A 10,975-nucleotide genomic window follows, 5' to 3' on the forward strand; every position below is an offset into this window, starting at 1 on the left:
TGATTAACTTCAGTATACCAACAATCATACTATCACAAGGCAAAATCATCACTTAGAAATTTTGAGCAATTTCGAGTTGCATATATATGATAGGTCTCCTTGCTTAGCCTGAAATTTGCCAGCTTTAAGTCCATATTTTGTGGTTATTTATCAAAGAAAAGGAGAAAAAAAAAAAAAAAAAAAAGGATCAATGCAGTTATGAAAAATTTGGTTGTCAGGATACATAAAGTAAGTCAAAGAATAGAAAAAAAACAATCAGAATAGGTTCATTTTACAGTTAATTAATTTTCGGAAAGAAGGGGTTCACACAAAATAACTTAATTTTACAATGAAATGTGCACAGAAAACCTTCAAATAGATTAACTGCAGCAAATATCAAACACATCATCCTCTTGAACGATAAGTTTCGAAGAACATCCCATAGATTTACAATTTCATCCAAAATTTGACATATATGGCTCAAAAAATATGAGAATCAGTAATCAATTTTCTTCTGTTGCGAGAGAGTGAAGTGTGGCTAAAGTATATACCTACATGTAATTTAGTTTGCATGTCCATGGATATATATATTATAATATGTAAAGAAAAGAATTATGATTTATACAGTAAATTGCCAAAACGAAAAATGGATGACAAAGATGGTGATGAAGTAAGAAAAATAGTTAGTGTTGTCTCACTGACCTGGCATACGGGGCAATGCTCCGCAAACCACCAGGAATGGTGGGATGATGAAGCTCCTGAGTACTTTCGTTTCTTCTTCTCTTCAGCATGAATCGCTGAAATACAGCAACTGCAGACTCACCATTACAAGCCGAAACTATGCTCTTGCTTCTTCCATGAGTATCTTTCTCCAGCTTCTCTCCGTGATATGTTTTGGCAGGTTAAATAACAAAAACGTTTAAGTAAAACAAATTTAACCAGAAGAAATATATATATAGATATTAATTGGTGTTCCATTTATAGTTAAGTATCAGCAACTTGTAAATGAGCACTATAGTAGAGATATTATATATGTAAATGAGCACTATATGTAGAGATATTAATATATATGAGAGTAGAAATAAATTGGTTGGTCTGAGAATCTGTAATTAATACACCAAATCTCCACTTTTCCTTTTCCTGCCTTTTCTAATTAACCCATCATCAATTTTTCTTGTCTTCACTTGATAAATTGTGATCAATGACATATATAAGAATTCCAATAGGATCTCTTATAAGTAACAATAATAGAAGTCATTATAAAAAAAATACTATGTAAATGAAGAAGACAGAAAAAATCCTTAAATGAGAAGAAATCAAAGTTTTTTCCCTTAATGAAATATTTAGTACTATATTATTTATTATATATATATATATATATATATATAAACTGATTTAACAAAGAATTCATCGAAGTACGCGGGGTTCTTTTACTTGGAAGCACTTGTGTCAAATGAGTTATGAAGTGTAAAAGAGAAATTAGAAATGGTTTTGTTTTTTAAAGAGTAAACAGCTTTTTCCCACCCAAGGTTTGCCTTAATGACATTTTCTATCCAAAAAGTTTCGAAATACCACTTTTCCACCCAATGTTTATATGTTAATATCCAAAACACATTTCACTTTCTCAATTGGCGTTCGGGGAGTCAAGAGTAGGGTAAGATGGTTTTCATATAGTGAAGCTGGTGGATCGAATGGTGGTGACCGATTGAATATTCGCTCGTTAGAATCAATGGAAATTAGCTAAGAAAGGAAATCCTAGTTTGCAATGGTCAACAATCGGCGAAATCAGATGCCGGAGTGAGAGAAATTTGTAGAGAGAGAGTGGAGGTTCAAATGGTGATAATTGAGGAATTTTCGCTGTCGAAATCGGTTGGGTAGTCTAAATATTAATTTTGGGTGAGAAGTTGAAACTTTTAGGTGGGAAATGTCATTAAGGCAAAACTTGGGTGGGGAAAAGTCCTTGACTTTCTTTAAAGTTAAAGTCAGCGCAGATGTGTTGTTTAGAAATAGGATGGACAAAAAAATGGTTTCATATGTCTTTATTATATAAGTCTTTTCATTTTCATCTTTATAAATACCTTAATTTACTTTGACCATTTAATATGAAATAATCGAAACCTTTGTCATCTTTATTCTATTTCACATTTCCTTTATGCTAGAAACTTAATCCATGGGTTATCACATTAGCAATAGACAACATCTGATGAGACTCATGCGAACTTATAAGCCTAATGTTATATAGCAATGGGAATAAGCCCTCCTGCCTCCAGTTTTATAAGAAGTATGTATTAGGGGTGTTTGTATGCAAAAACGCAACAACCAGAGGTGTCCAATCGACCTTCGAGGGACTGAGCAAGATGTGGTGCGTGATTAAGATAACCATTGGAATGGATTAAAAAATCCAAAGGATGACAAAAGAGGTTTTAAAGTGGTTCGGCAAGTATGAATCAAGCCTAGTTTTGTTATGTTATTGCTTTGTATTTGCTTTACAATAGAATGTTACAGGGAAACAAGTAAAGGCAGGTTAAACTCTCTCTAAGTGAGTTTCTTGTTTATAGTGGAGTCATCCTCCTTCAAATGGAGATGGAGTCTCCCTTTATACACCCGTGATAATGGTAGGAGTGTTGTTACGGGATAGATTACAAGCTATATCCCTTGTAATCGGATCTGAGTCAATCCCTCCCATGCTTAAGTCTGAACACCTAGCTTAATAATTGATATACTTATTAGGGAAGTCATCTGATGTGGGAGCGACACGTGGGGCAGGCTCAACTGTAGATCCTGGTTGGTGTGGGAAAGGGACCCAAATCTGGTCGTCTAGAGGTATGCACAACAAAGGGGATATTTGTGATTCTCCCCTAGCCTTAGGTTTTGGTTGTGTAAGGTCAGGAGATCTCAAGGGAGGTAGAAATTATTTTCAAAGTAAGGGGGTCTTAAAATTAGGAAAAGTTGAGGGAGGTGAAGGAATTATCTTGTAAATGAATGAAATTACTACTTCATATCTTTAAATGCCGCGCGGTTTTTATAGTTTTAAGATAATCGAGGCAGATCCTCGTGGTAATCATCGATTCTCCAGAAATCTGCAATGCAAATTGAAACACAACAAATGCATGTGGTCCAGAAGCAAGTGTGAGTAGAAAGTGTCTTGTACAATTTCTCTCTGGTTTGATCGTTTAATCAGAAGAGCTCTCTTCGGTGATTTCCACATAAATAATGACGGTGAGCAAAGATGATAATAACATAAGCTGTACAATTTGCACAAACCTTCTCCCTCGCCGAGCCAACGCGTCTGGTGGACCGAAACGACCACACCAAAGCGACTTATCACAAAAGGAACCATTTTTTTCTGGTGATCTGCCTGTAGCGTTGTATTTAGACCCTCGTATCTTTTACCCCATTATCCGCAACGATTGCTTGACCATCGATCTCAATTAGGCATCGTGGTTACCCTTTAGGACAGGACGGAGCATTCTTTCTCTCGCACATTTTTATCAAGTCAGAACGTCGATTTGATTTGTGATGAAGTGCGAAGTTTTGGTTGTTAAGCTGAAATTTTAATGTTGGGATTTTGTTTAGATGTTTGGTTCAAGTGTGTAACAGGGTTTTAAAAACTGGACCGGCCGGTTGGACTGGTTGGACCATCGACCGGTCCTTTATCCGGCCTAAGACATAATCAGAACCGTTTATAACCTTTGGCTCCGGTCACAAAGAAAAAACCCACCTTCATCTTCATCTTCACTCCTAACTCTCCTCAATTCTTAGAACTTCTCCATTTAAGTCTTCCCGTGAAAATTTTTGCTAAATCTGTAAAATGGTCCCAACTTTCCCCTCACCTTTTTATCCACACGCCTCCCTTAACTCCTTTCTCCCATGGATTCTATTTTCATTTCTCCCTCACTTTCCTTTCCATTCGTTGCTTTCAGTTTTCCCCGTGAAAACTAATTGCTGTTTTTTTGTTTTTATTGATTGATAAAAGAGAAGCCATCAAATCTGTAAAATGAACCTGAACTTTCCCCTTACCTTTTTATCCATGCGCCTTCCCTCGCTTTCTTCTTCCGTGGATTCTATTTTTATTTCTTCCTTATTTCCCTCTCTGTTCTTCAATCTTCCTCGTGAAAATTAATTGACAATTGTTGCTTTTTTTAGTTTTACTAATTGATAAAAGGGAAAGCTTGGATATTTGAAATTGAAATGTGTTGGGATATGAAAAGAAAGAAATTAATTAATGAGAGAGAAGAAAAAGGAGTGGCGGAGAAAAGGAGAGAGAAGAAGAAGAGGCTTTTTGCTGATGAAAGAGGCGGCTGGAGAATGGAGATTTGAAATTGAAAAGTGTCGGGACTTGGGATTTGGGAATATGTAATGAAAGGAACTTAATTAAAGAGAGAGGAATGGTGAAGAAAAGGAGTGAGGAGGAGAAGATGAAAAAGATTGAAGTTTTTACGTATTCACTAATTTTTGTTTTTAATGATATCAGCGGTCCAACTGATCGGTTGAACCGGTCAAATTGGAAACCGAACTCCTGACCGAGTCAAGGTTCGGTTTGGTTTTGAAAACAATAGTGTGTAATCCATATATGAGGTGGTCGGTATAAACAGCTTAAGAGTTTTTGCTGTTCATCACTTCATTCCTTGTGCTGAATATTTTTTATTATTCCTGTATTTATGACGTTTATTATAAAATTGGATCTTGAAATTTAAATGCATTTTAGTGAGGAAAGAAAAACAAAAAGAAGTTCTACATTGTAAAAAAACAAAAAGAGAATTTAACATGATCTTTTAAGTTTGAGTCCCCTTGAGGATAAAGGAGCAAGAGGAGGATCTAACATGATCTTTCGAGTTCGAATCCCCACGGTTGCTAATAGGGGTAGTCATTAGAGCTCATACACAGTTAGTAATTCTAAGGTCTCGAGGGATTAGTTGAGGTTTACGCAAGTTGGCTCGGACACTTTGAGTCATTAGAAAAAAAAAAAGAAAAAAGAATACTCTACACTTATCAGTATCTAAAACCATGATCAATTTAAATCTTGACACAAACATTAATCAAGTTTAAACCAAAGAAATAGTTTATACATATATTAATCAAGTTTTGCATTATAGTTTCTGTACATACGTGTGATTTGCATTGATATGACTTGTAATTATAATTCTATCCAATAATTAATATATATAATTGAAGGTTAATCCAAAGTTTTGATGTAAACGTCCAACACGTTAACCCTGCATAAAAACATCACTCGCTAATTATAACTCATCAATTGTGCAGAGAATACTTTGTATGGTTAAATATATAAATACACTTGAAATTTACTTAATTTTAATTAATTAATTAATCAAATTGCTCATGATTAGAAATTGACGAATATTGTGAAGGCGGCAATGTCACCTACCACAGCCACTTACTTATCCACTGCGTAACCCAATTGGTTTGTGAGCTTAATAAATGTTTTATCGTTTTTAATTAAATAAATAAATCATATTAACTATTAAGCTAATTATGAATCATGATTATTTGGATACATGTTTTCTCGTTCTTTAATTAAATTTAAGTAATTATGAATCATGATTAATTATTTGGAATTTGAGTATGTAATTGGTACTACTTAATAAAAAATTGACACGATACAAACAGTAAAAATTAGGAAGATTAAATTGAGGAGAACGAACATGTTCCCACATAAGGTTGGCGAAACGACACTTTTTCATCCTTTAAGTTTCAAAATAACAATTTTCCATCATTTGTTAGGTTTATTATGTTTTTCGTTAATATTTACTGATAAGACAAAAATATACTTAAAATTTGCTTATTAAAATTTTTATTATTTTAATTAGCCAAAAAATCAAAAAGAAAAAATAGTTAGCCCACCTAAAAAGTTAGGAGTAATGCTATGGAATTGTTTAAAGTTAAAGACACTAATATTCATTTATTTATAATGTCATCTATATCTCATCACTATTATTCAATAATCTATTAAATTTATAATGTTTTTCATAATATAATGTTTTCATTTTACCAATAACATAAAAAATCAATATTCTAATAATAAATAAACAAAGGAAAAAAAAAATCTTCATACCTGAACTAATAAATAATCGAGTAAAGACTTGATTTAACTAAATTTTAATTTATAATAAACTAATAAGAAAGAAACTATTTAAGGGTATTTCGTTTTTTTCAGTTAAATATTAACAGAAAATATACAAAACTTGACAAAGGGTAGGAAAGTGTCATTTTGAAACTTAAGGGTGAGAAAGTGTCGTTTCGCCAAACTTTGGGTGGGGAAAATGTTGTTCTCCCTAAATTTGAAGAGAACCATAATTCACAAGTTTAATGAATCGACCATCAATATATTGAGCTCTAATTAAAGTAACACATTGTTTAATTTGATTTATAAACCAACGAATTAAAATTGACATAAATTATTGAAAAAAGAAACATGAATGAGTATAAAATATTGAGTTTCTATCACAACATTGATTCTGATTACTTATGCTGAAAATCAATTTTATCGATCCTTTTATGTTCCAGGTTGTAATGGTGACAACTCCCCTCAGACTGCTGCATTTCAGATGATTTGGAGTTCACTGACTTCTTTGCAATGAGGTAGACAAAATGCGGCGAATGTACCTGAATATATAGTAGTCATCATATATTATATATAGCAAGAAAAAAGTTTCAGAATGTGAAGCCAATTAATGTGCTTTGAGGACGAGATTCATTACCTCTGAGTCGTAAAATTTCAGTGGCTCTTTTGCCACACCGAAAGTTTGTTCTGGATCGATGGGTTGACAGGACGTTTGAAGTCCACGGAGGGACCCTCAGTAGAGCAAAGCATGAAACCTATTACTCCACTGATGAATTTAAACCATGTTACTCTATATTGAATACTATACAAAAAGTAGTAAATCCTAAAGATGAATGGACTAAATGACAGAGAAAATTAGGAAAAAGAGAGTGAGGATGCATGCATGCAAGCCTTGGATAAGTAGGAACTATCGTCCATGCATAGCTGGAAGAGCCTTTGAATATCGGAGACAATTTGCGACGAGATCTTCAATGCTGAGTGCCGGATACCATAGACTTTCAGCCTGGATACACATCACTCCACCAGGGCGAGAGCTTTTGCACCAAACAAAGAATGAACTTTTGAAAAGTCATCTTCAGGTCCTGCATCAAATTAAGTGATAATGAGAACATTCGAATTAATAAATTAATTAAAACTGAAGATGATATATAAAGGAAGAAATTAGGTTACTTATTGGGTCAAATGCATCCACTATTATAGCATCATAGGTACCACTTTGAACAGACTTCACAAATTTAGTTCCTGACATTTTTGCAACAAGGAAACTTTCAGGGTAAATATAGAGCAAAAGCTAGCTATAACAAGAAGAAACGAACAATCAAATTGAATATACCGTCTCTGACATGAAGTTTTACTCGAGAATCCTCGTATCCAACAGCAATTTCAGGGAAGAATTCCTATACACACTGAAACAATATTATATTATATGAAATTTCACCGTCAGAATTTGAGTACAAAAGAGACAACTTTCGCAGGATCGTGCCTTTAAAATCATACAAGACGACGAATTAAACTTACTCAGCTGGGACAAAATCCATGACCCCACTCATATATAAAATCTGAATTTGTAGAGTAACAACGTGTATTATTTTAATAAAACAAAAGTTAATGTTGACTTTGCTGTAGGCATGGTGTTGAATAATCATGTCCTATGATTCGTGTTTCACCTGAAATTAATAACTACGACTCTGTCTCCCACTTTTTTAAACACTGAAAGATTAAAATATACTCACGTTCACCAGCATCGTGTCAATCTCGCAATATCAATCTGCTCAACGGAAGAAGAGTCGAGAGATTTCACGTAGGATACCACCATCTCCTCCCCCATAAAGCAACACCTAAAAATTCAATAAAAAAAAAAAAAAAAAGAAGAAAAAAGAAAATTCAACGACAGGCCACTGATTGGAAGATAGAAAATTGTTGTCTAACTAATTAAACAATAGACTGTATTTATATAGACATGGATTGGGGAGTGCTTTAGAATGATTGTAAATTAGATAAAAGAGAAACCTTTTTGGGGGTGGGAATAGAGCAGAGAGGAAGGTGGAGTAATCATTTCTTGGTATGAAAAATCACCTTTTCTGTGAGTTGGAGAGCTCCATCCAGAACAAAAACCTTGCCGTATGATGATGACTGCATATAATATAACGAGGGGACAATACATAATATATTGAAATTAATGAACATACACAAATTAATATATAGCAAGCTAGAAAAATAGTATGCCAAATCAAATTTCTTTATATGTATATATCCGTACCTCAAACACCATCATACTTGGAATTCAGACTTTCCTGAAATATAATTTTTTCTACCTTTAAGAAGTGGGCTTGGCTGCAAGATACATCAAACAATTTGATTAACTTCAGTATACCAACAATCATACTATCACAAGGCAAAATCATCACTTAGAAATTTTGAGCAATTTCGAGTTGCATATATATGATTAGGTCTCCTGCTAAGCCTGAATTTGCCAGCTTTACAGTCCATATTTTGTGGTTATTTATCAAAGAAAAGGAGAAAAAAAAAAAAAAAAAAAAGGATCAATGCATGTTATGAAAAATTTGGTTGTCAGGATACATAACGTAAGTCCAAGAATAGAAAAATACAACAGAATAGGTTCATTTTACAGTTTAATTATTTCCGGAAAGAAGGAGGTTCACAAAAAAAACTTAATTTACAATGAAATGTGCACAGAAAACCTTCAAATAGATTAACTGCAGCAAATATCAAACAATCATCCTCTGAACGATAAGTTTTCGAAGAACATCCCATAGATTTACAATTTTCATCCAAAATTTGACATATATGGCTCAAAAAATATTGAGAATCAGTAATCAATTTTCTTCTGGTGCGAGAGAGTGAAGTGTTGCTTATAAAGTATATTACCTACATGTTAATTTCAGTTCGATGTCCATTGGATATATATATATATATATATGTAAAGAAAAGAATTATGATTTATACAGTAAATTGCCAAAACGAAAATGGATGACAAAGATGGTGATGAAGTAAGAAAAAAGTTAGTGTTGTCTCACTGACCTGGCATACGGGGCAATGCTCCGCAAACCACCCAGGAATGGTGGGATGATGAAGCTCCTGAGTACTTTCGTTTTTTTCTCTTTCAGCATGAATCGCTGAACTACAGCAACTGCAGACTCACCATTACAAGCCGAAACTATGCTCTTGCTTCTTCCATGAGTAATTCTTTCTCCGCTTCTCCCTGTGATAATGTTTTGGCAGGTTAAATAACAAAAACGTTTAAGTAAAACAAATTTAACCAGAAAAATTATATATGGATTATTTAATTTGGTGTTCCCATTTATAGTTATGTATTCAGCAACTTGTAAATGAGCACTTATGTAGAGATATTATATATGTAAATGCACTTATGTAGAGATATTTATTTATATTGAGAGTTAGAAATTAAATCTTGGTTGGTCTGAGAATCTGTAATTAATACACCAAATATCCCACTTTTTCCTTTTCCTCTTTTCTAATAACCCATCATCAATTTTCTTGTCTTCACTTGTAATAAATTGTGATAAACATGACATATATAAGAATTCCAAATAGGATCTCTTTAAGTAACAAATAAATGAATGCATTATAAAAAAATACTATGTATAAATGAAGAAGACAGAAAAAAAACCTTAAATGAGAAAAGAAATCAAAGTTTTTTCCCTTAATTGAAATATATTAGTACTATATATATTATTTTATATTATATATATATATATATATAAACTTGAATTTACAAACGAATTCATCGAAGTACGCGGGGTTCTTTTACTTGAAGTCTTACTTTGTGTCAAATGAGTATGAAGTGTAAAGAGAGAATTAGAAATAGGTTTTGTTTTTTTAAGAGTAAACAGCTTTTTCCCAACCCAAGGTTTGCCTTAATGACACTTTTCTATCCAAAAGTTTCGAAATACCACTTTCCACAATGTTTATATTCCGTTAATATCCAAAACACATTTCACTTTCTCAATTGGCGTTCGGGGAGTCACAGAGCTAGGGTAAGATGGTTTTTCATATAGTGAAAGCTGGTGATCGAATGGTGGTGACCGATGAATATTCGCTGTTAGAATCAATGGAAATTAGCTAAGAACAGGAAATCCTAGTTTTGACTGGTCAACAATCGGCGAGAAATCAGATGCCGGAGTGAGAGAAATTTTGTAGAGAGAGAGTGGAGGTTCAAATGGTGAAATTGAGAGAATTTTCGCTGTCGAAATCGGCTTTGGGTAGTACTAAATATTAATTTTGGGTGAGAAAGTTGAAACTTTTAGGTGGGAAATGTCATTAAGGCAAACCTTGGGTGGGGAAAAGTCCTGACTTTCTTAAAGTTAAAGTCAGCGCAGATGTGTTTGTTTAGAAATAGGATGGACAAAAAATGGTTTCATATGTTTATTTATATAAGTCTTTTCATTTTCACTTTTATAAATACCTTTATTTACTTTGACCATTTAATATTGAAAATAATCGAAACCTTTGTCATCTTAATTCTATTTTCACATTTCCTTTTATTGCTAGAAAATTAATCCATGGGTTATTCACATTAGCAATTACTAGACAACATCTGAAGAGACATCATGCGAACTTTATAAGCCTAATGTGTATATAGCAATGGGAATAAGCCTCCTGCCTCCAGTTTTATAAGAAGTATTGTATAGGGGTGTTGGTATGCAAAAACGCAACAAACAGAGGTGTCCATCGACCTTCGATGGGACTGAGCAAGATGTGTGCGTGATTAAGAATAAACAACTTGGAATGGATTAAAAAATCCATAACAGGATGACAAAAGAGGTTTTAAAGTGGTTCGGCAAGTATGAATCAAGCCTAGTTTACTGTTATAGTATTGCTTTGTATTTGCTTTACACATAGAATGATTACAAGGGAAACACGTAAAGGCAA

The 10,975-nt window shown here is 33.4% G+C and overlaps 1 protein-coding gene across 1 annotated transcript in view; it reads right to left on the reverse strand.

Moving 5' to 3' along the window:
* The window catches only part of LOC116135676 (spermidine synthase 1-like), a 43,191-nt gene extending 34,039 nt beyond the window's left edge, over nt 1–9,152 (reverse strand). The window contains exon 1 of the mRNA XM_031421397.1: nt 9,104–9,152. Within this exon, the coding sequence (XP_031277257.1) occupies nt 9,104–9,110 (7 nt within the window). The 5' untranslated portion in view covers nt 9,111–9,152. The remainder of the gene's footprint in view (nt 1–9,103) is intronic.
* Between the last annotated feature and the right edge of the window lie 1,823 nt (nt 9,153–10,975).

This window comes from Pistacia vera, unplaced genomic scaffold, assembly GCF_008641045.1.
Source record: "Pistacia vera cultivar Batoury unplaced genomic scaffold, PisVer_v2 Contig109, whole genome shotgun sequence".
Classification (NCBI taxonomy): Eukaryota; Viridiplantae; Streptophyta; class Magnoliopsida; order Sapindales; family Anacardiaceae; genus Pistacia; species Pistacia vera.